The sequence below is a fragment of the Pogoniulus pusillus genome, chromosome 10, assembly GCF_015220805.1.
Source record: "Pogoniulus pusillus isolate bPogPus1 chromosome 10, bPogPus1.pri, whole genome shotgun sequence".
In the NCBI taxonomy this organism is placed as follows: Eukaryota; Metazoa; Chordata; class Aves; order Piciformes; family Lybiidae; genus Pogoniulus; species Pogoniulus pusillus.
Window position 1 is genome coordinate 1,249,255 of NC_087273.1, and position 27,793 is coordinate 1,277,047.

General features: G+C 47.5%; 2 protein-coding genes across 3 annotated transcripts; one reads left to right on the forward strand and one right to left on the reverse strand.

The window, feature by feature from the left end:
- Positions 1–351: 351 nt before the first annotated feature.
- PRMT9 (protein arginine methyltransferase 9) lies at positions 352–16,181 on the forward strand. Of its 2 annotated transcripts, XM_064149449.1 has the most exons (14): positions 352–440; positions 778–844; positions 1,409–1,621; positions 2,073–2,221; positions 3,722–3,958; positions 4,803–4,970; positions 6,202–6,304; positions 7,344–7,450; positions 8,939–9,131; positions 11,752–11,935; positions 13,010–13,721; positions 14,416–14,569; positions 14,961–15,083; positions 15,571–16,181. In XM_064149449.1, exons 3-14 carry the CDS (start codon positions 1,436–1,438, stop codon positions 15,784–15,786), a joined length of 2,532 nt encoding a protein of 843 aa, XP_064005519.1. In that variant the 5' UTR covers positions 352–440; positions 778–844; positions 1,409–1,435; the 3' UTR covers positions 15,787–16,181. The 2 variants fall into 2 exon arrangements, with proteins under 2 accessions (XP_064005519.1, XP_064005520.1); XM_064149450.1 differs by lacking the exon at positions 352–440 and having other exon boundaries at positions 734–844.
- On the reverse strand, positions 16,139–27,793 carry TMEM184C (transmembrane protein 184C). The gene is made up of 10 exons (XM_064149451.1): positions 27,484–27,793; positions 25,502–25,632; positions 25,368–25,404; positions 23,757–23,962; positions 22,581–22,655; positions 21,126–21,219; positions 19,790–19,902; positions 18,966–19,065; positions 18,303–18,474; positions 16,139–17,868 (listed from the first exon to the last, which is right to left on the reverse strand). Exons 1-10 carry the CDS (start codon positions 27,598–27,600, stop codon positions 17,576–17,578), a joined length of 1,338 nt encoding a protein of 445 aa, XP_064005521.1. The 5' UTR covers positions 27,601–27,793; the 3' UTR covers positions 16,139–17,575.

The following is a 27,793-nucleotide window of genomic DNA, read 5'->3' on the forward strand; positions in this document are numbered from 1 at the left end:
TCTCCTTATCTTGCTCCATTCAATGCGGCGTTAGGCCCCGACCTTGGGGCTGAGGCAAGCGGGGCCTGGTCTTGCCGGGAGCGACTCGAGGGCACCGTTGCACAGGCCGAGGAGGCGGCTGGGGGGCCGGAGGGGCGGCGCGGAGGCAGCCGGCACGGCACGGCACGGCACGGCACGGCACGGCACGGCGCGGCACGGCACGGCGCGGCACGGCACGGCGCGGCACGGCACGGCGCGGCACGGCACGGCGCGGCACGGCACGGCGCGGCACGGCACGGCGCGGAGGCAGCCCGCACGGCACGGCACGGCACGGCGCGGCCGCTGCGGAGGAGCGGCTGAGGAGCCCGTGCGCAGGCGCCGTGACCTCTGCCGGCACCAAGATGGCTGCGGCCCGCGGCAGGGCCGGCGGAGTCTCGGGGCTGCTGTTCCGCGCCGAGCAGGTGCCGGCTCCGGGCGCTCTGGCCTGGCCTCAGGCGAAGCTGCCTACCCCTCCCCGCCCTGGGCGGTAGCTCTGTGGCTCTCCTCGCGGGCGGGCCGGTGTCTGGGGCCGTGCGGCCGTTGGGGCCTGCGCGCCGGTGCGAGCTCTGGCCGCGCTGGCTCCAGGGCTGCCAGCGGCCCGGGGCAGGCGAGTGTGCGGTTCCCCCGGGCTGGGCAGGCTGTTGGCTGGGCTGCTGCTGCTCGCCCGACACGCGGCCCGTGCTTGCTTCCTGGGTTGCTTTGCTTGTTCAGAGGAAAGAGAGCCAGAGCCTGGGTGTGATGCTGCTGTGTTTCTTGCAGGCCGGCTCCGTGTAACTTCCCCTTTCCGCAGCTGGAGATCCTGAAGGCGATTGTTAGGCGTTCTGATGTAAGTAACCGCTCAGAGTTGAAGTAGCAGGCGAGGCAGTTGTGGCGCTGTGTGTATTGGTTCTGGTAGCTGCTTCGTGTTTTCTCAGCAAGGGAAGTAGTGCGTTGCTGTGTGCAAAACCAACTCTGAGCACATCAGGTCTCTTTGTGGGGCCCTTGCGCTGTGAAGATGCTGTTGCAGGAGTGGCAAAGCTTTAACCTGTAGGTGTTGTGGTTGGTGATGGAGCGTAGGAGTGAATGATCTTCCATAGCACGAACCTGGGTGGCCAGAGTCACACCCAAGTATCTACTAGACAGTGAGCTGTAAAGCTAGTGGTAAGGGCAGCCAGTTTCCAAGACCTGGTCTCACATAAATGTGATAGGTACTTGACCTTGGAATGGTCAATACTCCGTGTGAAGTTGGTGGCATTAACAACATGAAGGTGAGCATAGTGTTGAGCGGTTGTGACTTGGGAGGAGGGAGGTTGGTTTCGCTATGTTAATGCTACTGAAGATGTTATCTGATCTGTTAGCTTTGAGTGCCACCTCGTTGACATGAAAGTATACCTATTCTTTCTCTTCCTAGGAAGAGTGAGTGTTTGCATCCTTCAGAATGCCTAACTCCAACTCCAAATTTCATCTCAGCCATCGAGGTGCTCGGGAAGCTGGCAGGCAGGAGTTAGTTTCCAGGTCTTTGCAGAGCGCTCAGCATTGCCTGGAGGACCAGGATTTTGGAACTGCCTATGCCCACTATCTCCTGGTGCTACACCTAGCTCCTGAGTTAAAAACTAGTGTCAAAGTAAGTGTTCTCTGAATTGTGTGAAAACACGTTCTTTGCTGAATCCTTTTTGAGGCTCAGTGACGTGTTCTGTGTTTATTGTGTGCATCAGAGTTTCCTACCCAGTCTTCAAAAGAAAAGCAGTAACCGAGACAGTGAGTAACTTGTTTGATAAGCTCTGTATGCCTGTGGGGAGGGAACTGATACACTCCTGGTCTGTGCCAGGTAAGTTCAATAGTAACAGGGCTTTATTTCTATTTGCTTTAGTACAGCAGGTGAGCACTGATGCTCTGAGAGCTTGTTTCTGCTTCTGCAAGTGAGCTATCTCATTTAGGATGGTACCAGTTACATCTTGTTGCTTAGAGATGTGAGAGTGCTCAGATGCACATCAGGATTCCTCTAGATGTTTTCAAGGCTCGATTCCCAGCTTCTGGTAACTCTCAGTAACTGAGCTGTGTGTTTTGTTTTCTAGGAAACGTTTCAGTTTACTCTCTTTAAATGGGCAGAGGAGCTGGATTCTCTGGCACGGGTCCAAGATCTGTTTAACTGCTACGAGCAAGCCCTTGAACTGTATCCAAATGACGAAGTGATATGTAACAGTATGGGAGAACACCTTTTCAGGTTTGGAGTAATGTACATACTCAGTTGTTGTAAGGTTCACAGGCAGTCTTGTACATTTACAGACCAGACTAAATTCAGCACAGCATGTAAGACCTACCTAAAAGAAGTGTCAGCATATGCTTGATGTGCTTACTGTAGTGTGTACTGTTGGACTTCAGACCTGTTTGTCAGCCTAAAATAGGGTATCCAGTGCTGGAAGAAGTGTTGATCGTCAGCAGAAATAAAGCAAAAGAAGTAAAAGCAGGTAAAAGTAAAGTTGAAGGTAAAAACTGAAAGGTACTGCCTAAAAATACATTATTATGGAATTACTGAATGAAAAAGAGACCAAAATTGTTCAGTGCCTGAGTTAGTTACTGTCCTGATCAACCTAAGATTATTCACTGAGGCACAGATCTGCAGATTGCATCAGAAGGGACTCTGAAAGAGTGTCTTGTCCCTGCTCACTGCAGGGGGGTTGGGCACCTCCAACTAGATCAGGCTGCCCAGGGCCATATTAGCTCTGATCTTAGATATCTCCAGGGATGATGCTTCAACCACATCCCTGGACAACCTGTTGCAGTATTTGTGCAGAACCTCCTCCTGTTGTCCAACCTAAATCTCCCCTGTTGTAATTTCGAACCATTGCCTCTCATCTTATACAGCCTTCTAAACAGCCCTTCCCCACCCTTCCTGCAGGTCCCCTTCAGATACTGAAATGTAGCTCTAAGGTCTCCTTGGGGCCTTCTTTACACCAGTCTGAACAGCCCCAGTTTTTTTCAGAGGTGGTTCAACCCTCTGATAATTTTTGTGATCCATCTCTGGGATTGTTTAATGTAGGGAAAAGGGGGCTGAGGGGAGACCAACTTGCTCTCTGCCTGCTCTGAAAGCCAGGTGGAGCCAGGTGAAGCTTGGTCTCTTCTCCCTAGTAACAAGTGGTAGGACAAGAGGAAATGGCCTCAAGTTGCAGAATGGGAGGTTTAAGTCAGAGAAGAGAAGAAACATCTTCACTGAAAGAGCTCTCACAGAGTGGCACAGGCTGCCCAGGGAGGTGGTTTATCTCCATTCCTGGGATGTTCTCAGAGGTGGTGCTGAGGGGCATGGATTAGCACCTGCCTTGGCAGAGTTAGAGAATGATTTGCCTTAATGATCTTGAAGGTCTTTCCCAACCAAAACAACTCTTATCTTCTGTGAGCCTGTACTGTGGAGTTGCTGCTGTCATATTGTAGCAGCAAGTTCTTGTAAAACCTGTTGTAGTTTAAAAATGGATGAAGCAGTGGATGAAGAGTAGTGCATGCAGTGGTACTTTTGGACTGCCTTTTGAGTGCTGAGTGTTTTGTGTGCAGCTGCAGACACCTGTTTTCCATGGAGGGCTGTCAGTGTTTCTAAAGACAGCTTTTCTAACTGCAGCAAAAGATTTCCCTTGTCTTTGAATCGCAGTAAGGCCTTTACAGACCCCCCAGGCGTCTGCAGAGACTTGGCAGCTGACCACATGCTTTGTTTATTTGTCTCTTTGGCCATTAGAATGGGCTTTAGAGATGAAGCAGCTGGGTACTTCCATAAAGCAGTGAAGCTTAACCCTGACTTTGCTGACGCCAAGGAGAACTTCTACCGCGTTGCGAACTGGCTGGTGGAGCGCTGGCATTTCATCATGCTCAACGACTCCAAGAGGAACCTGACTTACCTGAACGCCATCGAGAAGGCTGTCCACTCAGGCTGCACTTCTGTGCTTGATATTGGAACAGGAACAGGAATTCTGAGGTGGGTCATAAGTGCATATTCAGACTGAGTTTCATGGAAAAGTGTTTTGGTGTCTGACAGCATTCGGTTGCTAGTGAAAGTATTTACTGTCCTTGAGGCAAAACTTAGGAGAGGAAACAAAGCTTTCAGAAGGAGGTTGTAGCTAGGTGGGGTTGGGCTCGTGAGCCAGGCAAGCAGCAACAGAAGAAGGGGACACAGTCTCAAATTGTGCCAGGGCAGGTCCAGCATGGATGTTAGGAGGAAGTTGTTGGCAGAGAGAGTGATTGGCATTGGAATGGGCTGCCCAGGGAGGTGGTGGAGTCGCTGTCCCTGGAGGTGTTGAAGCAAAGCCTGTCTGGGGAACTTGGTGCCATGGTCTGGTTGATTGTCTAGGGCTGGATGAGCTTTGAGTTCTCTTCCAACCTAGTTGATTCTAATCAGTGAGTCAGGAATTCCAGGTCTAAGTGGTGGCTTTAAATGCTTTGTTTTAATTCTTTGTTGGAGGTGCTTTTTGTGCCAGTAGCTGCTGTGAAATTGAGTTACTCCTGTTAGTTTTGGAGCTGTAATGTCATGTGTCCTCTCTTTTAAGTATTGAGTCCAATATAAAGAGTGGGTTGAGCATAGCTGGGGAAATATCATTGTGCTATCTGCATGAGGGTGTGATGGTAGCTTGTCAAGAGCACCTTGATTTCTGCAGTATCAGTGTCCACACAAGAGCTACTACTTAAAAATGATTTTTAGACTCAAAGTGTCTTAAAATACAGAACAGATGAAGCAAGAGAACTTAAGAGAAGTTAGTATCTTGCCATGCTTTGCTTGAAGTGATTTTAACCTGAGGGGACAAGCCATGATTCATGTTTTTCAGTATGTTTGCAAAAAAGGCAGGAGCCTCTTCTGTCTATGCCTGTGAACTATCAAAAACCATGTACGAACTTGCCCGGGATGTGGTGGCAGCAAACAGCATGGAAAGAGAGATCAAACTTCTGCATCTGAAGTCACTTGATTTAGAGATTCCAAAGCACATACCTGAAAGGTAAGTTGTTGCATGCTGTTGGGATGTTAGCTTTAATTAGCTCTTTAGTGGACGAAAGGGAGGTTCTCCCTCGCTCCCTGGCCAGAACGAGCAGGCAATCTGCGGCTTCTGATCTCAGAAATGCAGACCTTGATGAGGTTGTTGCAGGGGTGTGGTACTGTGAGAGCCCAGCCCTATATTGTCTCCATGTGCCTCAGGAACAGTCTTCCTTAGCAGACCCTCTGCCATACCTCCACCCTATTCAAGGGCTGCAGAAATGAGCCACAGGTGTGGTAAAATGACTTTTGTGATTCAGTAATCTCATTTCTTTGGTCCTACTCTGCACTATAATTACATACCCCCCAGAGTGGCACTGTTGACCTTCCTGTATACGTGGCCTAGGCTTCCTATGCTACCCTGCTCCTCCTTGATCACTGTCTCATTCAGCAGTGATTGTTAGGAGGATCTGTACATTTTGAACAGGTGGAAATCTGAGGGTTTTTTTCTGTTTAGCTATGTGCAATGGACTGGTTTAGGGATGCAGGTTAAGTGTGGAAAGGAAATAATAGTTTTTAATGACTAACATTTCATGAAGTGTCTGGTGGTGGTAGAAGCTCCTAATCTGAAATGACGAAGCTCCCGTGGCTTACTGTTCAGTCAAGTCTTGTTCAACTGTGTCAGTTTATCTTCTGTACCCTCTGAGTGTGTGTGATGAGTTAGTGGATGTCACCATCCAGTCAGGAATAAATTGGTTTGGAAGTGTCATGTCTTACCATGCCCTTTGATATTTATGGCTTAGAGCCAAAGGATTTGAATGTTAGGGTCTGTTAGTCTGCATGGGAATGTTACTGTGCTTTGATGAAGGTCTGGGGCGTTTGAGAAACTTTTTTGCATGAATGGGTACTCTTACACAAGGTTGAGGCAAAGTGTATCTTCTGCAGCATTGCTGGCTGTGTGCCCAGGAGGAAACATCTTCCTGGTTTGGCTACTTTCTGCCCACACAGTTTATTTTTAACTGCTGAGCAAGAAGCTTTGTGGCAAAGGCTTGCTCAATATTTATTCTCTTTTACCTGTGTCCTGAGTAACCTGTAACATCATTTGTTGGAATTAAACTGCCCAGCTGCAGTGAAAACTTGAGAGCAGCAGCAGGAGGCTTGCTTTGAGCTCTCATGGGTGTGGTGCTTTTGTTCTTTAAATGATTACCAGGAGCGGGGGTGATGTTGCATTTCATGGTGTTCTTTTTCACTGCTAGAGTTTCCTTGGTCGTCACAGAAACAGTTGATGCTGGTTTATTTGGGGAAGGCATTGTAGAGAGCTTGATACACGCTTGGGAGCATCTCCTTCTCCAGCCAAAGGTGGGTGCTGTGCACACCTATGTATGGGTGAGACTCCTGCTTTGCTTGATTCGTGTGTGCATGCATTTGCACACACTTCCAGGCGTACCTGCTTGTAAATATTTCCTGTTAGTATTGTTCAGTGGGGGGTCTGGGTTGGTGCTTCTATCAGCTTGGCTTTGGTGCAAGGCAGAGAGGCAGTTGCATGCATTGTACTTGTGTTAGCTTCTGTCTTGTGTAGCCAGGTACTTGCAGTACCTCTTCTCCTGTAGTCACCTTCCATCCTGCAGAGGTGGTTCTCCCTTGATTGCTCTTCTCTTGTACTTCTTTTCCAGCCCTCCCCCTTTGAAGTACACCAGAGGGGGCTGTGTGTTGATTATAAGCTGGCCATTGTGAGATGCCAGCTGGCAGCAGAAACCCGTGTCAGCCTAAGCAACAAGTGCTGAGTGATGCTACCATGACTGTTTCTGCTGTTCAGAAATAAGTTGGTAAATGTGCCCCCTGCTTATGCTCTTCATTACTTCCAGCTGTTTTGGAAGGCTGAACGGTTTTGCTTGGTCTTACTGTAGGTATTTGGCATTTGAGCTAGCATATGTTAAGCAAAGTACTATAACAGGGAGTCTCATATGGGTCTTAAGAAATAGGATTTGAAGTTGCCTTGATTCCAGCTAACTTAAAAAAGGGAAGTCCTATCTGTCTGGAAGCTTTCATCTTGAACTGAAGCTGATATCTGTAGTCTCAACTGTAAGAGTGATGCATAAAGGAAAGGTTCTTAAATGTTTCAATGTGTTCTACAGAATACAAATTTAAACAACACTTCCATAGCTACACAGGGGAAGTAGGAGACAGAAGAGTAAAGCTGATGTGTGAGTATATTGAAACGTAGTATTTCAGCAACTCCTTCAATGGTCAGCTGGAATGACAAATGACCTGAACCTTTAGCAGGCATGAGGAACTGACTGCTGGTTTTTGACTGTTCCCTCGAGTGCCCATTAACACCTAACCCAAGTTTTACAGTAATAGCAGAAATAGGTCACTGTCTCATTGCATGTTTTCACAGCCTAAAAATCAAGATGTCAGTGCTGGAGACTATGGCAGAGTTATTCCTGCGAGTGCTACAGTATTTGGGATGGCAGTAGAATGCAAAGAGATACGTAGGCATCACAGGTATGTTCCAACTCCAGCACATCCCTTAGTTAGGAAGAGAGGCTGATGATCTGTTTCACTAAACAAGTTCTGCTCTCACTCTCCCCACACATTTTTCCAGATTCTCTCTTGCTTTTTTTTCTGTTGCGTTTTATTTTTCCCTCTTTGCGGCTCAGACTTTCTGGATCACCTTCTCAGAAGCTGCTGACTTAGAGTTCTGCTGAAAATAGGCTTTTACACACACTGAAGGCATGTTACTAAAGACAGACTAAAAAAATACTTCCTTAATAGTAAGCTTTACTTATTTCTGTATTGGAGATTCTGAGATGAGCACTTGGCCCTTATTCTCGTTTTGCCCTCCGTGAGATGTTCCATAGCTCCCCCTTTCAGAAGATGAGGGCAGGCTTTTGTAAAGCCTCAGTGGGTTATTAAACCCCACCTTAGTGTTATCTTTCTGTGTTTGTGCCTTGCCTAATTCTGAGCTAGCCTGCAGCCTGGTTTCTTTGCTGAGATCAGTTCTGACAGCAGTGTGTCAATTACTTGGATATTCATTTTTGTTTTGTTCTGTCCTTATAAAAGAGTATCACTGTATGGAGATGGTAGGTATAGGCTGGATGTTAGGAGGGAGCTCTTCACAGAGAGAGTGATTTCCCATTGGAATGGGCTGCCCAGGGAGGTGGTGGAGGCACCGTCCCTGGAGGTGCTCAAGAAAAGACTGGATGAGGCACTTAGTGCCATGGTCTAGTTGACTGGATAGGGCTGGGTGCTAGGTTGGACTGGATGATCTTGGAGGTCTCTTCCAACCTGGTTGATTCTATGATTCTCTCTGAGAGGTTTGGACTTAGTGAATTTTGGTTAGGATTAATCTTGTTGCAGATTAAAGAAAACACTTAGGTTATACAGGAGCTTCGTTGTGCTGGATAGAAAGCACTTAGGCTGCATCAGTGATCTCTTTTTTACTGCAGTAGATGTGGACAATAGCCAGAGAGAGACACAAGTTTGTATAGTAGATGGTCATAGAATAACTTTCTTTTAGGGGAAGTTAGTTTCCCATCAATTAGAAGATAGATTTTTTTGCCTCAAAACCTGGGGGTTTGTTTCAAACAGAAGGTTTTTGCCTTTCACAAGTATTCCCTTACAAGTCATAGACAGGATGATGGTTAATAGCCCCAAACTTTGGATTGCTGAATTAACAGCAGAGGTCTTTGGTGGGGAGGGGAAGCTCCTGAGAACTCAGTGTGATTCTAGCCAGGTCTCTGGCTTTGACGAAGGACATATTGGGCCTTTTCTCATCTTCTAGAGGCAGCATTCAGTTGTGCCTCTGGAAAGTGACGCTGATTCTCTGTGCTGTAAAGCTGCTCCAAACATAAGAAAAATTGCACAGAATTGGTTTATTACTCTTCAGTGTTTCTAGTCTTGCACTCTGCCTTTCAAAATACTCAGCCTGGGGGGAATGCTTTTTTTTTTGAGGCCAAATTATATGATTTTTTATGTATCCTTTACTCCTAGAGTGGAAGCACAAGAAGTTGCTGGTGTCTGCTTGTCAAATGCAGTGCAGTTCTTCAGTCCAACTTATGCTTGTGCTGGCTCAGAGGAGACTATTGAACCTTACACCACTGAGAAGCTCAGTCGTGTTCCTGGAGGTTACATACCCCTGACAGAACCCTGTCAAGTCATGACAGTAGATTTCAATGATCTGCAGGTAATTCTTTCTTTTACATCTTTTATAAGTAACCCATTTGCTGATAAAGAGAGCCCCATATCTTGTTTGCTCTCCAGGTTCAATTTCAGAACAGTTCACAAGTGCAAAGTTGTCAGGGCTGCACTGAACTCCTCTGCTGGTTTTGATACCTGTCTGGTGGTGTGGTGAAGTGATTCATCAGGTGACAGTCTGTGAGTTTTTGGAGGTGGAGTTTCTAGTTTGATTGGCATAGTTTAGGGAACTAAACCAACTCATCACAGGGCCAAAAACTGCCAGCCTCAGTACACGGAGAGGGAGGAAAAATATAACATGCTGAAATAACTTAGGCAGTTGTGGAGCTGATTAAAGAACCTCTTGAAGACAAAAGAGAGGGTGTGTTAAAGATCTGGCATAAAAACATCTGTGAGTGATGGGTAAATGTAAAAGGAAGGAGGTGAAGACATTCACCCTTTTTAATCAATTTGATGCCACCCTTCAGCTCCTGTGCCATCTTGCAGTATTTCTGTGCCCTGGGACTCTGCAGTAGGGAGCATTATTTGCTGTGTTTTGCACAAAATACATCTGAGTGCTTAGACTAACTAGGCAGGGACCTCAGCAGTGCACAGCTGAGCAGGCTAAAAAGATGATACATCTGATCTCTGCTGTGTTTCTTGCTCACTGACCCGTGGTGAGGAGTTAGCATTGAGTCAGAGCTTAAAATAGATTCTGTTATATAAATGAAATTATTCTTGGCTGCTGCTTGGCCAGGAATTGCAGCCTTTCTGAATCAAGAGCTGCTCCTAGCTGGCCTGTCTGACGTCCTGAGATTAAAAATGAAGTAAGACGAGGCTCTGCAGTGTGCTGCTGGGAGCCATCTCTCTGTGACCTAATGTTGCTTCTGCTTCTAGCATCAGTAAGAAATTATTGCTGATCTAAGAGAGGGCTGCTCTTGAGCATCTGCCTGCTGGCAGATGTGTAAAGTTAACTTTAAAGAGTAAAGGGCAGTGTTACTCCTTAAACCATGTTTCAGAACTGCTCCTTTGAAGTCTCAGTTAAACTAATGAAGTGTTCCTGTCATGAACTAAGATGTTGTAAGTAAAAGGAAAGGAAAGAAGTCCACTTAATTTATCTGGAATGATCCATTCCTGTTACATGTCTCTGGGCAGTTCCCAACAGTGTAAGTTAATTGCAGACTGTTTTTTTTTCCCTGGTTTTGTTTTGTCCTGGCCACTGGTGCCTGGATGTTGAGAAAAATGACCTGTGTTCTGTTGGAATAAAACCCCTGCTGTACTTGCTAACAGCAGCAGGATTACCTGCTGAAGTTTGGAATCAGGATGAGAAATCACTTGGCATTAGCAAAGCCTTTTCAAAGACCTGCTTTCTAAACTGAGACCTCAGAGAAGGAGAGGTGGTGTCTGTATTCTGTGTGGGCCAACTCTCAACATCTCAAATTGACAGAACTGAGAGAGACTTCAAATAGGGTACAGCAGTTTCTCAGAGTGAGTTGCAGGGGGATTCAAAGACATCAGTGCAGGTCAGATAAATACTAAATCCATGTAACTGAGTTATGCTGATTACTCTATGACTGCTATTATTATTAGCAGTAACAGCTCCTAGGCAGTGGCTGTAATTACAGGCTACGGAGACTTGCACCTTGCCAGGTACTGCCTGTGTGCCTGTTTGCTTGGCAGCAGATCAGTGCCACTGGGAGTGGAAGTGAGTGTTTACTTCAGCAGCCAGTAATTAAAACTCAGGCTCACTTTCAGGCCCTACAGGAATTGTGCTCTTGCCAACAATTAGAGGCATTTGCTCTAATTTTCCTGAGAAGTTCTTGTGTGGAGTAGTTGAGAAACTGTAGAGTTTTTAGTATCAGATACACCTCTCAGCAGCTGTAACTTCCCAGAAGCTAACAATTGCTTGCTTATGCTCTTGCTGTCACGCTTCAAGGGGTTCAATGCCTGCAAAGCTTCAACTTGCTACTCTTCCACTCTACTGGAGGGTGCACAGGAGAAGTGCCCAGCAGCAAAGCACTTGTATTGAAGAGCAGCAAGATCACAACTTTAGTAGCACACAGTAATCTTGACGTGTGCATTGTTGAGCCATCGCTCAGTTGCGCTGAAAGGGGCAGACCAGAGGAGAGCACAGGAGAGTAAAGAGGGAAGAAGGCAAAACGCAGCATGTGAGAGCTGGTCACATTCTTAGAGCTGAACTTCTCTTTTGTCTTGTGCATTTTAAGATTGAAACTTAGGAAATGTTGACATAAGCAGATCAGGAAGCTCATAAATGCGTAGGAAAGGCTGTTACTAAGCAGGGTGGCTATGATGAAGAGAGTCTCTTGTCCCTTGTGCTTGACCTCCTGTTAATTGGTTCATGTCAGAACCGAGACATTGGAGCATTTGTGGATGTTGGCAGCAGAAGGTGGTTATTGAGGAAAATAGCACTTGCATGTGGGAGGGCAGTTCCTGTGCTAAAGGGATGCAGTGATGATAACTGGCATCGTAGCAGCCTCTTCACTTTAGGTTTCTGTTGGTGCCATCATGGGTCAGTGTAGAAATATGGATCACTTAGAGTAACAAAAGTGTTTGTTCTTCCCTTATGGAGCAAAGCTCTCACACTCTTTCTCTCTTTCCCCTTTGGTCAGAAGCTGAAAAGCCTTGCAGCCAGAAAGCCATGGAAACTCAGCCTGCCAGTCACTGAAGGAGGAATACTGGATGCTGTAGTAGTGTGGTTTGTACTACAGCTTGATGAGGAGCATGCTCTGTCTACAAGTCCTAGTGAGGAAACTTGCTGGGAACAGGCAGTCTACCCTGTGCAGGGCCAGCTTGGTACGTCCTGTGCAGTTTCTGTTACCATTGTCTTGGTTTCCTTTCGTTTGAGCTACTGAAGTTATCTTGGTGGCAGCAAATGCATTTAGAAGTTCAAGAGCAAACAGCTGTCAGGTGGTTCCTGATCATGTTTCTGGGCTGTAGTGCACAGTCCCTGCATCAGGGGTTGTTGTTGGAACTCTGCTGTGAAGCAGATCAGAGACCTGCTGAAGATGTGGGAGAGCTTTTAAAGATGGGGTTTTCTGTACTCAACTAAATGCAATGTGCAGCAAATTCAGAAAGTGAAGCTACTGCCTGGCCTTGCTTAGCCAAGGAGTGAGTGGTGTAGGCTACAATGATGTCACCTCCAGCCTGAACAAGCCAAGTGACCTGAGCTGCTCCTCAGATCTCGTCCTTGATTTCTCTTACTGTCTTAGGCACTCTCCTCTGAACACTCTGAGGTACTGTGGTGCCCAGAAGGGGCAGATGTGCCCGAGGCTGGTTCAGCTGAAGTGTAGAGGAGAGACTGTAGCCTTTGTGGCCATTTAAAGAAGTGTTTGTCAAACCACAGCATTTCTGTTCTGCAATTCTGGGCTGTGTCAAGTGGACTTAGCCTGCTTAGAACATACACAGAGTATCCAAAGACTATCCCAGATGTTCCAGTCAAACCGATTGAGAATAAATTCCCTTTCCTAAATTGAGGCTGTTATTTTCCATGTAACTGCAAATGTGCCTTTGTCTACAGGAGGTACTAAAATCCAAGCCCTTAGCACTTTAAAGCAAACCCAGTTTCTTTCCCAGTATGTTTTTGTTCTGCTCTGCTGTTGACAGAACACTTAAAGTAGTATCTGTTTGTCCAGGAAGGTATACCTGGAGGAGAAATAGATTTTACTGGGCGTGGGGCAGTTGCAGGCAAAGGTTAATGTACAATGAAGGATTTCAGGTTCTGGGTTCCAGAGCAGAAAAATTCTTTGCTTCACAGTCGTAACAACTCAGGAAGTGAGGCAGTGTTGGGTGGTTCTGAAGTGCTGTGTGGCTGCTCCACTGATGTTTGCTGCCCAGTAACTGAGACCTTTTTTGCACTGTTTGGCCAAGATTACTGTGTGAAGACTGGAGATACTGTGGTGATGGAGGTTTGCTGCCAGGACTGCTACCTGAAGATCCAGAAGATTTCTTCTGTGTCTCCGGAGTGTGGGATGGACTTTGGTGACAGAGCTGACCTGCTGAGTTTGGGCAATGAGGCCGAGTTGTGCAGTGCTCTGGCTGGTCTTCAGACAAGCAGCAAGCAGGAGGGCAGCAGGCAGGTGTGCGTGTTGGAATCTGCAGAAATAGCCCTGCTCAATGATGTCCCCTACCACGAGTGCTTTAAAGCTGCCATGGGCAAAGTGCTGCTGTCACTAAATCCAAGGAAGGACTTGCAGTCCATGGACGTTGATGGCCTTGGCAGTGAGATGAACTTCCAAGAGAGTCAGAACAAGAGCTCTCTAGATGAGACTCCTGATCCTCTGTACGTTTTAGATGTGTCTGAAGGCTTTTCTATCCTGCCAATTATAGCTGGCAAACTTGGACCGGTCAGAGCCTACAGTTCTGTGGAGAAGGAACAGCACCAGGCAGCACTTAATGTCATTGCAGAAGCTAACCATTTCCCTAAGGAAACATTAGAGTTTTGGCTCAGCCACTTAGAAGATGAAAGTGTTGTGCTACAGAGACCCAAATCGGACAAACTTTGGAGCATCATTATCTTGGATGTTATAGAGACATCAGGTTTAATCCAGCAGGAGGTGATGGAAAAAGCTGCAATATCCAGGTACAGTGTAAATGGACAGAAGTAGTCCTGGGAATCTGTCATTAGCTGAAAGCTGTTGAAAGTCTTTCTTCCAGCTATCAAAAACCTGCCCTGCTGGTTCTGTAGAGCAGCAGGAGCTCATTTTGTGAGTGGGCTGAACCCCCCAGAGTGTTGCTGCTGTGACCACTCTATATGTGTGGGTATAGCTGTATCTATCTTGGTGTCAAGACTTCCCTTCTGTGTAGACTTGTTTTTTTAAGCAAGGGTATTGCTTGGTCTCTCAGATATTCCCAGGACAGCCACCAGTCACAGCTGAGGCAGCTTTCGGTACAAGGTTAGGAAAGCCCAGATTCAAGCTGGTACTGCTAAGAGACAAGCACATGGTTTTGGAACAGCCAAGGAGGCAGCAACAAAGCGCCCAGCTGGCCCTGGCAGGGCGGGTGGGAAGGAATGCAGAGCAAGAGAAATAAACTACTGGACATGAGTAACAGAGTAAATGTGAAAGGGGTTTATGCCCTGCTGTAGTGCCAGGGAACGTTGTTCATTCTCAGGTGGTAGTTTTCCTGCTCTGCCTGGCCAAATGGGATCCAGGTCATATCCTTGTGAGTGCTGGGCTGTGGAGGGAAAGCAAGAGTGCCCTTCTCAAATGCATTTGGTGTCCTTTCCCTGCTGTTGAAGGGTTTGCTCCACAGGTGAAATCTTTTTCCCTTTACAGGTGTCTGCTACACAGTGGAGGGAAGATTTTCCCACAGTATGTGTTGGTGTATGGGATGCTTGTAGAGTCAGAGTCTCTGCTACTGGAGAGTGCTGTCCAGGGGTCAGAACCAACTCTGGGCTTTAACGTTGCCCCTTTCATCAACCAGTTCAAGGTAGGAGGGCAGTGGGTGCTTTCCAGGCACTCTGCCTAGCTGTTTACTTTGGGTTTAAACTGCAGCAAAAACCTGAAGAGCTAAAACTTTCACATTGATCAAGTTACTGAGGCTTAGGTGACCAGAGAGGAACCTTAAGAGGGGTAGCATTTGTTAGAGTGGTGTGGGAGTTTTGTCTGAGTGACAGAAGGTAGCTGCAATGTTCCTGTACAGAATGACTGCTGTCCTTAATCGCCTTCCAGCCCAGCAGCCACACTTCTGAAGGCTGTTTTGCATTTTGGCTGCCTCTTGCAGGCACTGCAGTCATTCCTAGAAACTTCTGCCTTATGGTTAAGCCTATTTTAACTTTTCCATGGCGGCTGATGCCTGAAGTTCTGGTTTATCCCCTCAGGTACCTGTTCGTGTATATTTGGATCTCTCTACATTGCCTTGCCTACCCTTGAGTGAGCCAGCAGAGCTTTTAAGGCTAGATCTCATGAACCCTCTGCTGAACAGCTCCAGCAGAGAAGTGAAGGTGAGTTGGTCATACCTGAAGTTCCAAGTGAGTTCAACTGCTGCTCTGCAGAGCTGCTCCTTGACTGCTCACCCAGGCTGGAAACTTCATGAAGAATTTACGTGTCTGTATCTCTGCAATACGGAAGTGACTGAGTGCTGGATTGGGCTCTCATGTTACAACCCTAGGAGCACTCCAGGCTTGGGCTGGGGTAGCTGGAAAGCTGCCCAGCAGAGAGACCTGGGTGTGCTGGTCAGGAGCCAGCATCTTACCACATGGCCAAGAAGGCCAGCAGCATCCTGGCCTGGATCAGGGACAGTGGTCCCAGCAGGACTAGGGCAGTCCCCCTGCACTCAGCACTGGTGAGGCCACACTTTGAGTATTGGAGTCAGTTTTGGGGCCCTCACTTTGGAGCAGCAGCAAAGCTGGTGAAACAGGTACAAATGTCTTGAACTGTTTTGTCTTCCTTGGAACAGCTGTAACTGCTGAATATTTCACATGTTGCCAGGTACGAGTTTGTAAGTCTGGCCGAGTGACTGCAGTTCCCTTCTGGTATCACATCCATCTTGATGAAGAGCAGAGCTTGAATACATCTGATGAGTCGTCCCACTGGAAACAAGCTGCAGTTGTTCTGGATGAGCCCATCCCAGTGGAAGTTGGAGATGAGCTGGTGCTGGACGTTCAACACCACAAAAGCAATATCAGCATCGCAGTCAAGCGGTGACTGCAGGGTGGTGAAGCACCTGTGCAGGAACTGACTCTTCCCCCCAGCACTGCTGTTCACTTGTATTAAGTCTGCATTTTCTGTAGGGATCCAAGAGGCTGTTTTGTGGCATTAAGAGTAGATACTTGGCTTCCACTCAGTCTTGCACTGTCAAGGGAGCAGTGAGGGGAGCAAAAAGTGCAGTGACCACAGTGTGGGGACATACTACTGCTGCTGTCCCAATTCTGATTTCAATGTAAGTCTCAAATACTGCAAGCCCAAGCTCTTGTCCTAGTTCCACCTAAGATCTCTCTCCTGGGAGGAGGGCAGTGGTGGTCCTGTGTCATCAAATTACTGTAGCAGTAATTCAAAGTGAACAGTTTAAATAAAATCTTTAATTGCTTATGTACAACAAAGGCAATGAGTTGGCAAGCTGAAAATCAAGCTTTGCACTTTCCCACTAAGTTCAGGTAGAGCAAGGCCAGAGGCAGCTGAAAGCTGCAGCCTAGTGAGTAAGGCGCCGTCTGTACATCACACTAGTACTGCAACAGAAGCACTTCACATGAAGTCACTGGGGACAGCCACAGGTTAAACACTGAGCCTGCAACTGCTAACGAGGCTGAAACTTCAACTGTCACTTCCAAGTCAATGCTCTAGAGGGGAGGGTTTGCTGCTGCCAGGCTGCAAACATGCAAGAGGTTAAAATCTGGTAATGGGATCAAACAGTATCCCTGATTCTTGCCAGGCTTTGCAAGATAACATTTCTCCTCCTTGGACTGGAGTCTAATACTAGTAACTCTACCTACTTGGTCTCACCTTTGCAAAGGTCTTCTCTGGGGTGGGGGGGAATCATCAACTGTTACATTTGAATCTACTAGAAGCATAACACAATAACTGCACAAACACAGATGAATACAAAGGACTATGGACACAAGCTCAGGATCTTCTGCTTTAGCAGCTGAAGAAAAATTAAGTGTTAAAGAATTTATTGCAGCCCCAAATAAAGAAATCTGCTTTCTTTCCTACTTCCTTTTGCCATCCTTCAGTCTACTCCTCCACGCACTCAAGGTAGTGAACCGTTACTCTTGTTTTATGAGGAGAGGAAAAGAGTATCCTTTTTGATAGTGTAGAGTATTAATCCAAAGCTTAGTGTTCTGGCTGTCCTTTCTGAGTGTGAAGGACTTAAAGAGGATGAGCTACAAGGACAGGAGATACACCAACCGTTTGCTCTGGGCATGGAATTCTACAGCAAGGCCTGCAAGGAATGCTTTCTTGGTAGGGATTCTTTACTGCTGCCCTGTCGGAACTGCCTCCATCAAGGGGGCTTACTTAGCTGTGCAGGGAAGGGCAGAAGGGCAGCTGTACAGAAGTTACCTTTTCATCCACACTCAGCACTGGGGTATGGAAGTTAACCGTCATAGAGAGGAGAACTAAAGCTGCTACACACCTTTTGCTACTGCCCTCCTTGGATTACATTCTTGAAGTTAAGTGTTCCCAGGGGTAGTAGTACTTACACTTCATCTTCAGCAGAGCACTTCTTTTGTGTCACTACAAGCCAGTGCAACTCTGAGGTGACATGTAAGTGCATGCTGAGCAGCTGAAGGAGTTGACTCCCGTGTAAGCAGACCCCTTTATAGTGTGCGTGGTTTATGCTCCAGGGGTGCTCCGACACGTCCCTTAGAGTCAGAATTCAACTGTCAGGCATGGCCACATCCTCATCCTGTCTCTGCCTTCCACATTCCATCACCAACAGTTAACACCCATGGCAAGGCAAGGCCAGACTCTGGCTGCTCCCAAAGGAAAGAGGAGTCTAACTTTGGCCCAGAGATTTGCCTGATGACTTGTGCTCCAGCTGGGGTGACTCCTCAGCATCTCCCACAGCAGCAGTGCTATAAATGCCATCAACGGCAGGGGCTGTCGTGGGTGTTGTCAGGGGTGTCACCGTGTGTCCAAACCCCTGATAGTGACCCATGGGGGAAGAGGGCACTGAAGAAGCATCAGAAATTGGGTCTTGAGTAGATGAAGACAGTAAACTTGTGTGCTCGTTTTGTTCATGATCCTCCGCAAAAAACATTTTCCTTGGCTGGCCCAGAACTGTCCTTCCTAGAGGATGTCAAAGGAAAACACTGCTAAATACTTCCAGCATTACACCAAGGTTCTTTGAACACACCTATTCCTAAGCAGGCAATTAGAAGAGGAGTCCTCAGTGCTGAGTTCAGTAGTGTTAGTTTCAGTAAATGAAAAGGATGTGTTTCCATTAAAAAAACAACCAACCCACCCAACAACCACCACCCAAAAAGAGACATCACTCTTCACAGGAAACCCACCCTGAGATGCAGCTATTGCAGAGGAAGGTGTAAAGCTAGACCTTAAATCAGGACTTCTGGGGAGAGCTAAGGGACAGACAAACCATGAAATCCTGCAGGGAAGCAGCAGCCACTAATCTGGTGTGGAATGTTCTCCAAGATGGCCAAGAGTGTAAAATGAAGGAGGAAATAGGGCTGATACAAGATGATCCAAATCTGTCTGTTACTTACCCACATTGCGAACCTGCTCAGATATATCTGCCCTTAGATCAGAAATATCCCACATGGCAAGGAAGGAGTCAAAGCATGACCCTTCTTCAGCTTCTTGGACATAAGGTTTATAGGAGAAGCTGTAGTGGTGTGCAATAGCAGCCAGGAACATCTCAACACAAATGATAAAATCCTGCAAGGAGAGAGACACTGACTCAATACTTTACCCTTCCTAACTGGAGAAAAATAGCTTCTGGGTTTCTCCTAGAGCTGACAGACTCTGCCTTGGGAGACTGGCATCAGCTACTGTTCCTCCAGAGGCAGGATAGCCTTGGCAGGCTTCAGAGAGCCACATGTACCACAATCACACTGGAATCAGTCCTTCCCTGGTGCGCTGGAAGCAGATACTCAACCAGCAGCAGCTCTGCAATGACTATGGGCAGGAAGGCAGGCAAGGACAGCCAACAGATGTGTAACTCAGGCACCTTCCTTCTGCCTCAGATGCAGAAACACTGAGCATGAAACTCACTTAGGGCTACTGGCTGAAACTTATCCCAACTTAAGTTAAACTCAGTGCTAATCTAGCCTGTCTTAATTCAAGTGACTATGACAGCATTTGCTTGAGACCAGCTACAACACCTTACATACAGCCACTGCTCCTAGGAAGTAACTGCCTGCTCCTACCTGTAGGCCTGTAGCCACAGCTTCCACACTCTGCCAGTCCCAGGTGTGCTTCTCAGAAATGACACCAACTTTCACCAGCAATGCAATCAGCACAGCTTGCCTAGAAAGATTGGTAGTGGTGTTACTGGAGCAGCAGTGCCAACAACCCTGCAAGCAGACGTGGTACTCAAGAGCTGTTCTCTGGACAGATAGATAGATGTGTGTGTGTGTGTACAGATGTACACAGGAGAGCTGCAGAGGGACTTCTGACAAAGGCATGGAGTGATAGGGTGAAGGGTGAGGGCTTTCAACTGCAAGAAGCTGGATTTAGGTGAGACATTAGGAGGAAATTCTTGCCCATGAAGGTAGTGAGACACTGGAATCCAGGGTAGCTCCAAGCCTGGAAGCCAGGTTGGGTGAGGCCTTGAGCAACCTGGTCTAGCAGAAGGTGTCCCTGCCCATGGCAGAGGTGCTGGAACTGGATGATCTTTAAAGTCCCTTCCAACCCAAACCATTCTAAGATTCTATGCATGTAGGAAGAATCTTATCAAAAGCTTCCTGTTTCTACATTCACATTTTAGGAGGAGGAACACAGACACAGAGATGTCACTCATCCACAGCCCTAAAGAGCAGCAGGACACAACTGGAGTGGAGTCTGTTGTTCCAGTTACTAGAATAAGCTGCTTCTCTCTCAGGGCATTGCTGCAGCCCACACTGATGTTCAGCTAGTCAAATGCACTTGCTCATTAGCAGCCAACTGTGAGCAATGCTTTAATACCTCTTTGGAGTTAACTTGGAGTAACTGATTTTGACAACAAGAAGTAGTGAGTAAACAATTCACTTACCAGAAAGAAACAAAAACTACCATCTTCACACAAAGGAACTTGCCCACAGGTTGGATGGGGTTCAGCTCCTCACGCAGCACTTTGTAAAACAGCACCAGACAGTACATGGCAAACTAGAACAGAAGGAAAGCTTTCAGAGCCTTGCTTGTGAGGGAGCTGTTCTACAGCACCTCTCTGGTTAGAGGCAGCTGTCGCACTAGGAGACAAAAAGGCTCTGCACCTGTGCAATCTCTGCCTTACTGGGTTTATTTTTGCCTGAAACACTTCCTGAAATGCATGGCATCAGCAGACAGCTGCTGAGGTCATCTGGATGCACCAGAAGCAAAGCACAGGAAGGTCCCATAAAATCCTTTCACTGCCAGGCACATCTCCAGAGAAAATGGCATCAAAAGCACTTTGTGTTCTTTCAGACTTCTGTTGAGAACACCTCAGATGTTCCCTCTGTACAAGATGAAGTAATGAACACAACCTTCACTGCAAATCTGAACGAGCTCCCTATTAAGGGCAACTGCCAGCAGCTGAACTAATGCACAGTCAAGTTTCTCTAACCAGTCATGTCAACCAGGACATGCAGAAGTATGTGCTGCTGCTGCTGGGGCTGCTGCTGCTGGGGCTGCTGCTCCAGCACCTTCCCCAGCAGCTACTCTCTCCAGGTGGGATATCCTGCTGTGCTGACTCCCGCTGCTTCTGTTACCATGAGAAGGAACAAGAGTGGACGCTGGCCAGCTAGGGACAGCTCATGTATAATGTGCCCTGGGTGGAGCAGAAAAGGATTCCTCTGCATTCACAGCAAGCTGCTAAATGCAATCCCTGACCTCCAAACCAGAACTTTCAGGTGTAGGTGCTGACATCCCACCCTGACATCATGTGGTCACCAAACCAACAATGCAAGCTGTTGGACAGGCCACTGTATGCACCATTTCCATTTTCCTCTGTCAGTGCTGCTACCACCAGCTCTGTGACAGCCACTGCTGACAGTCTGCATGCTGGGAGGAGGCTGCCAGGGTGGGTGAAATCATCTTTCCCACAGAGGGGCACATCTGTGGCTCTTAACAGGCCTGGGCCATGCCACCTCACCCATCCAATAGTTTGGGGTAGAGGGGTGAGGCACTGCTTTGCTTTCTGGTGCTTTGTAGTACAGGTTTAGATGATCAGTTGTTTACTATTTTGCACAGACAGTACTTAACAGCTACCAATGTGGACTTGCAGTGGGATATACTCCACCCCTGAGAACAAACAGTCATCAAGGCAATTATTGCCAAGAGTTTACACAGAAGATTCACAAAGTACCAATGAGATGACTTTGAAAGAGCAGAGAAGTACTCTTGGTACTCACCAGCTGTGACATGTTGTTCAGTATAACCAAGTAAGTCCAAGCATTGCTGAAGCTGAAGTTGCCTTCATCATACACTCCCACCAGTTCACAGATCCTGAAAGAATCAGGAGTTAGCCACCATGGAGTGAAAGATTGCTGCTCAGAGTGCTCAACCTGCTTCACATCAACCGTTACAAGCCCAAAATCACTCAAACACGGGCACTGGGAGGCCTGCACAAGAACCCAGCCTCCAAGTGCATATGGCATAGGAAGCTTGCCTTGTATTTCCACAGGAGAAACACTGTCTGAATGCAGGGTTAACACATCCCACTGCTCAATTCAGTTCAATCCAACATCAATTAAACATTTGCCAGCTGGTTTGCTTTGAACTGTTAGAACCCACACAGCTAACACAAAACTTTATATTGATACAATTGGTGAGTAGCAACTTTTTTTCCACAGTCCCACAGATTTAAGAGTAATGCAATCAACACAAAGTTCTCAGCATCAACATGGTGCTGCTTTACAAAAGTTACACTCCACATATGAAGGCACAGGATCAGGTTTGTCCTACCCAGAGTTTAATAAAAGTTTAAGAGTCAGATGAAACCTGACTTAAAAAATACTCAATTGTTGAATCCCATCAGAAAAAGGAAAAGGAAGGGGAAAATAAGAGTCCACAAATAAAGAGCTGATAAAAATGTCTTTCCCACCCCTGAGTACTTCACATTCTGTCACACTGCTTGCAGTAGCAGCAGTTCAGGACTCATCATTCAATTCTGCAGAGAGTCATTGCTACAGCAGTCATATAACCTCTGTGCTCAGCTCTAGGGAGGCCACACCTTGAGCACTGGGGTCAGTTTTGGGATCCCCACTACTGATGAGAGACATTGAGATGCTGAGGGTGGTCCAGAGAAGGACAACAAAGCTGGCAGAGGGGCTGGAGAACAGGTCTTGTGAGAAGCACCTGAGAGAATAACTGGGGTTGTTTAGCCTGGGGAAAAGGAGGCTCTGCAACTCCCTGAAAAGAGGTTGAAGCCAGGTGGGTGTTAGTTCCTTCTCCCCAGTAACAAGTGACAGGAAAAAATGGCCTCAAGTTGCACCAAGAAAGGTTTAAGTTGGACTGGAAGAGTTCTTAAACACTGGCACAGACTGCCCAAAGAGGTGGTTGAATCCCCATCTCTGAAGGTGCTTAGAGAATGTAGAGATGTGGTACTGAGTGCCATAGTTTAGCACCAGCCTTGGAAGAGTTCAGAGAATGGTTGGACTGGATCTTAAAGGTCTTTTCCAACCACGTCTAGGTTTCTATGAAGAGACCAGGGCTTGATTCAAACTGCTGGGACCCATTTAGCATGCAACATGATCTGTCTGCTTACAGACTGCCTCAACTCAATACAAAGGGCATGGAAATTCTTTCCAGTGTAACTCAAAAACACATTCTGAGGATCAGTATCAATTATTTATGAGTGTACTTACAAAGCAATAATGGTGGTAAAGGGCCTGACAACAGTGTACTGCAAAACACCCAGCTTACATCTGAACAACAGGACTCTGCAAGAGAAAGACAAAACTCAATCCAAGGGTTTAAAGACAACTCATTTATGGAACATTCCTCTTCCTAGTAGATTAAACTGAATTTCTACTTCATGGCAGTCTCAGCTTCTGCCTCCAGGACTATCTTCAACCATAAGGAATGCAGTTTGCAGTGTGTTTGGCTATGCTCAGGAATGACTTACACCCATAGCTTGTCTTTAACACTAAACAGCTTTATCAAGATCTCTTCAATTTCTTAAGAGAGATGCTTATCAGATTAAGCACACAGAAACAAACAGTTCCGGGTCCAGGGCTGGGCCATGAAGATATCCAAGGGCTGCAGCACCTCCGCTATGGGGGCAGGCTGAGGGAGCTGCAGTTGTTCAGCCTGAGGAAGAGAAGGCTGCAGGGAGACCTTAGAGCAACCTTTCAGGATTTGAAAGGGACTGCAGCAGAGCTGGAGATAGACTTTTACAAGGCATCGAGTGAATGTCATCAAAGGGACACAGGAATGGCCTCAAACATGAAGCTGGATTTACATGAGCTGTGAGAAGGAAATTCTCACTGGGGGTGGTGAGGTACTGGAACAGGTTGACCAGAGAAGCCGTGGAGGCTCCAAGCCTGCAAGTGTCAAAAGCCAGGTTGGGTGGGGCCCTCAGCAGGCTGGGCTAGTAGGAGGTGTCCCTGCTCTTGGCAGGGGGTTGGAAGCGGCTATCTTCAAGATCCCTTCCAACCCAAACTATTCAAGGCCTTCTGCCCTTCACCAGTGCAAGCTAAGGCGACAGGCCGCTTGTACCAGTGACTCCACACGAGCTCTGGGCAAACTCTGTGTGACAGCAAAGGAAGCAAACTCAAGGAAACTTTTCCACTGTTTTTGAAAAATAAGGAAGTAGCATTCAGCACCACTTGAGTCACTGCAGTCAGCAACTCAGTGCACTTACAGGAAGCTTTACAGCTCACTGCAAACATGCTGACAGCTGCCTTCAGCAGGGCTTCACAGCTGATACACAAAACCAGCACAAACCACAAACCGACTGCACCAGGCAACAAGAGGCCTACTACCAAACAGCCAAACAGCTTACACGGCTCCAAACCTGCCAGAGCTGAAGGTATACTCACTCTCCCATAGCCCATGCTGGGCAGCAGCACAGAGGAGGCAGATGTCTCTGCTGATCTTTGGCTTCTATGATTAGTACGAGGTTTGGGTAGCGGTTGGTCAGGTAATTTGAAAGAAAAACCATAAAATTATAGATGACATAAGCTTCATAGCACTCTCGACATGTATCCACATATATTGCAATGTTGGGGTATTTCAAAGCTATCCACTGTAAGGAGAGAGGTACACAGAAGGTTACGTGCAAGAAAGACACAAGCGACTGCAACGGCAACGCTGCTGGCTGCTTCGGCCAGCAGCACTGCATCAGACAGCAGCACTCCCTAAACAGGGCTTGAAGCGCTTGGCTAACGAGGGTGATGCTCTGCAGAAATACAAGCAGAACTTCTGGGTGCACCTCTGCTGCTCCAAATGACCTGAGCAGGCTGGATCGATGGGCTGAGGCCACTGCAATGAGGCCAAGTGTCAGGTCCTGCACTTTGCTCACAACAACCCTGGGAATGCTGCAGGCTTGGGGCACAGTGGCTGCAAATTGCCCAATATTTGAAGCTGAGAACTTTATGCTCAGCTCAGATTAGGCACTCCAGGACGACCCCAGATTTGCAGCACAGGCTGTAAGACCCAGGAGGTTGGGCAATGACTTTACGACATCGGAACTCATTTCATTAACAGGTAACTTTCTTCCAAAGGAAAGTTCTGTACTTGAAACTAGTATCAATCTGAGGCAGGTGATATTCCTCATAGGGAATGGATGATGTTGTTCTCTTCTCTTTTACTCTCAGATACTCTAAATCTCAGTCTTTAAACAACCACAAAATCTCAAACCAAAAAAAACCTCTAACAAAACCCAACCCAACCAAAAAAGTCCCCCAAACGATAAGAAAAGAGGAAAAGGAGAAGATACATAAGGGTGACACTAAAGACTCAAGAGATTAAGAGCAAAAGTCATTGGAGAAGATCCTGGAAATCTTGTTTTTTATGAGGGAAACAGGAATATCTGCAATGTCAACAGATGGTGACAACAGGTAGAGACACGTTCTGTTCAGCCCACAGACTTAGCACATCGCTTAGCTCCAGCCAAAGTCATCTCCACAGGTGATGCATTTACAGGAACCATATCTGGTTCGTGGCCAGGAGAATCTGACACACAAAAGCATTCAGAGGTGGAGGTTTTTCGCCCCCTGAAGCCAAAAGAATTTTAGCACTAAGCCTAAGTCAGAAAGGAAAGGTAAGGGGTAAGGCAACACACTTTGAGACAGTACTTGGCTCAGTCTGGTTTCTAGTTCAGCTGTTACTGAAGGTGCAAGGACCAAAAGCAGGCTTGTGAGGTACCCCTTTGCACATCTGTCATAAAGGACATTCAAGGACAGGATTAAGAAGGGTGAGCAAAAGCAATCCCACAGGCTCCACAGGAAGCAGGCACTATCACTACAGCTATGCTTCTGACAGCCCTGGGCTGGACTGGATTATCTTTGAGGTCTCTTCCAACCAGGTACATCCTGCGATTCTGTGAACGGCCTGTAGGACTGTGACTCTCCGTTCTGCTACCTGTGACACTCCCTCACTCCCACAGCAAATAGAGTCCATTGAACTGTTACCAGGAAGAAAGTACTCACACTGTCTAAACTGTAAATTGGCACCATCCACAGGATCCTGTTACAAGAACAAAAGAACATTCCAAGTTACTAAAAGTGTTTTTAGTTTCCGTTAGAGTCAACACTCACAGCACAGCCAAAACATGAACTGTTACCTTATGATTGGTTTCTGCAACTCAGGTTGAGTATAATGGACTAAGTGTTGTAGTATTCCCCAGAGAGATATTGGAATAGTCATTAGTAGAAATATCCCAGCGATAAACCATGCCTTGGTGTGGATGCCAACCTTGCACAGAAAAAAAGATCAAAGTTTCAGTACTAGCACTTTAAAGCTTGTCTAATATAATAAGAAAGATTAGCTCTCTTTTCTACTGAGAGTAACATTTTAAGACAGGCATTAAGTACACCTCTCAGTGCTTTATTTTTTCTAACTTACATTCTCAAACACACGAAAAACCCAAGTCTCCTTTGCACTCTGTTGATGTGGCTTAGAGAAACTCAGCACTGCTCAGGCCACACCTTGACTGCTGTGCCCAGTTCTGGGCTCCTCAATTCAGGAGAGATGTTGAGGTGCTGGAAGGTGTCCAGAGAAGGGCAGCAAGGCTGGGGAGGGGCCTGGAGTACAGCCCTGTGAGGAGAGGCTGAGGGAGCTGGGGGTGTGCAGCCTGCAGAAGAGGAGGCTCAGGGCAGACCTCATTGCTCTCTACAACTACCTGAAGGGAGGCTGTAGCCAGCTGGGGTTGGGCTCTTCTGCCAGGCACCCAGCAACAGAAGGAGGGGACACAGTCTGAAGTTGTGTCAGGGAAGGTCTAGGCTGGATGTTAGGAGGAAGGTGTTGCCAGAGAGAGTGGAATGGGCTGCCCAGAGAGGTGGCGTAGTTGTCATCCCTGGAGGTGTTCCAGAAAAGCCTGGATGGGGCATTTAGTGCCATGGTCTGGTTGCTTGGCTAGGGCTGGGTGCTAGGTTGGACTGGATGAGCTTGGAGGTCTCTTCCAACCTGCTTGATTCTGTGATTCAAAGAACATCTTGCAGAGGCAAATAAATGCATCACAAATAAGCATGGAGCACTCCACAGCAATTTGATTCACTGAAAGCCACGACAGATTCCTTGCTTTTACAACTCATCTCAAAGTCATAAAGTTACTGAAAGGTTGCAGATTTGAAGTAGTTTTTGCTTTAAAGTCAAGTCCCAACTAGTAATCAGTGTGAGTGAGTTTCATTGATCACTCTGAAGTAGGTGTGTACAGCACATCTGCAAAAACACAGAGCTGTGATTTAAAGCCAAGTAACTCTATCAATAATCTTAAGTACCAAAAAGTATGAAACGGATTCTTCTCAAATAGGCTCTTTGTATGGGTAATTTCTTCTGTGATGCCCTGCTCCATATCAACATCCCTCATCTTCCGTTGCCTTCCAGCTCAGGGATCAGTTCTGAGTATCAGATGGCATGACTTCGAGATTTCAAACACACACAAGCATCCATTACTCTGAACGCATGAAGGCATCAGAGGCAAGCTTCAAAATCAGAAATGTCAACTACAGTCAGGATTGACTTTACTGCAAGAGCTTAAAATGAAGCCACGAGAAAGCCTACTTCCAACTTAACACAAGCTCGTGTTAGATTAAGCGACCAATAAGTAACTGAAGGTTAAAACGTTACTTTATGGCAGAAAAATGACGCTGGAACAGGTGTGTGCAATTCAAGCGCTGCTTTAACAGCACGCCAGGGTGCCACCGGCACCAAACAGAAGCTGCTCCACCTCCGTGCGCCCTGACCTGAGCGTTACCTGCAGCACTACGTTATCGAGGAGGCCACTGTTAGTACTAAGTGTCGCAACACAAGCCCTGGGCAGGGCAGAACTGCAGCTGCGGCCCTGGGGAGACTGACTCGAGTATTCCTCCAGCACCTGCCTACTGTTTAAACACCAACTACTACTGCACCAGGAGGAGGAAATACCGCCCTGTTCCATTGCCTTCCTTGGCGCTTTCACCGCACCACAAAGGCAGAGAGCGGCGCGGTGCAACCTCCCCGGCTCTGCTCTCGCTGGGTCTCCCCTGCAGGGCCGAGCCGCGCCGCCAGCCGCCTCAGCGAGCGAAGCCGCACAAACACCCGCCCGAGCAGGGCCCAGCCCCTCACCTCCAGCTTCTGCAGCTCCCACACGCAGAGCGGCACCACCACCAGCAGCCCCACGATGTACAGCAGCACCACCAACGGCCGGATCCACCGCCGCCAGTTCCCGCAGGTGCACGGCATGGCCGCGGCCAGCTCTCCTCCTCACCTCGCCGGCCACACGGAGCCGGGGCCCGCGGAGCCTCAGCGAGCCGGCGCTGGGCCCGGCAGCCCCCGCGGGACACGCATCACGGGCGGGGCCGCCCGCACCGCCCGCCGGCTAGCATCAACCTCGGCTCCGCGACTCACGGCCCGCTCCGGCCCTGCCCTGCCCTGC

Excerpts from the sequence above, each read along its gene's own strand:
- PRMT9 (XM_064149449.1), top strand. The coding sequence starts at position 1,436 with ATGCCTAACTCCAACTCCAAATTTCATCTCAGCCATCGAGGTGCTCGG. Across the intron at positions 3,959-4,802 it reads ACAGGAACAGGAATTCTGAG|TATGTTTGCAAAAAAGGCAG; the intron begins GTGGGTCATAAG and ends CATGTTTTTCAG. Across the intron at positions 7,451-8,938 it reads GAGATACGTAGGCATCACAG|AGTGGAAGCACAAGAAGTTG; the intron begins GTATGTTCCAAC and ends CTTTACTCCTAG.
- TMEM184C (XM_064149451.1), bottom strand. The coding sequence starts at position 27,600 with ATGCCGTGCACCTGCGGGAACTGGCGGCGGTGGATCCGGCCGTTGGTG. Across the intron at positions 25,405-25,501 it reads TTGCAGAAACCAATCATAAG|GATCCTGTGGATGGTGCCAA; the intron begins GTAACAGTTCAT and ends TTCTTGTAACAG. Across the intron at positions 23,963-25,367 it reads CAATTTACAGTTTAGACAGT|TGGATAGCTTTGAAATACCC; the intron begins GTGAGTACTTTC and ends CTCTCCTTACAG.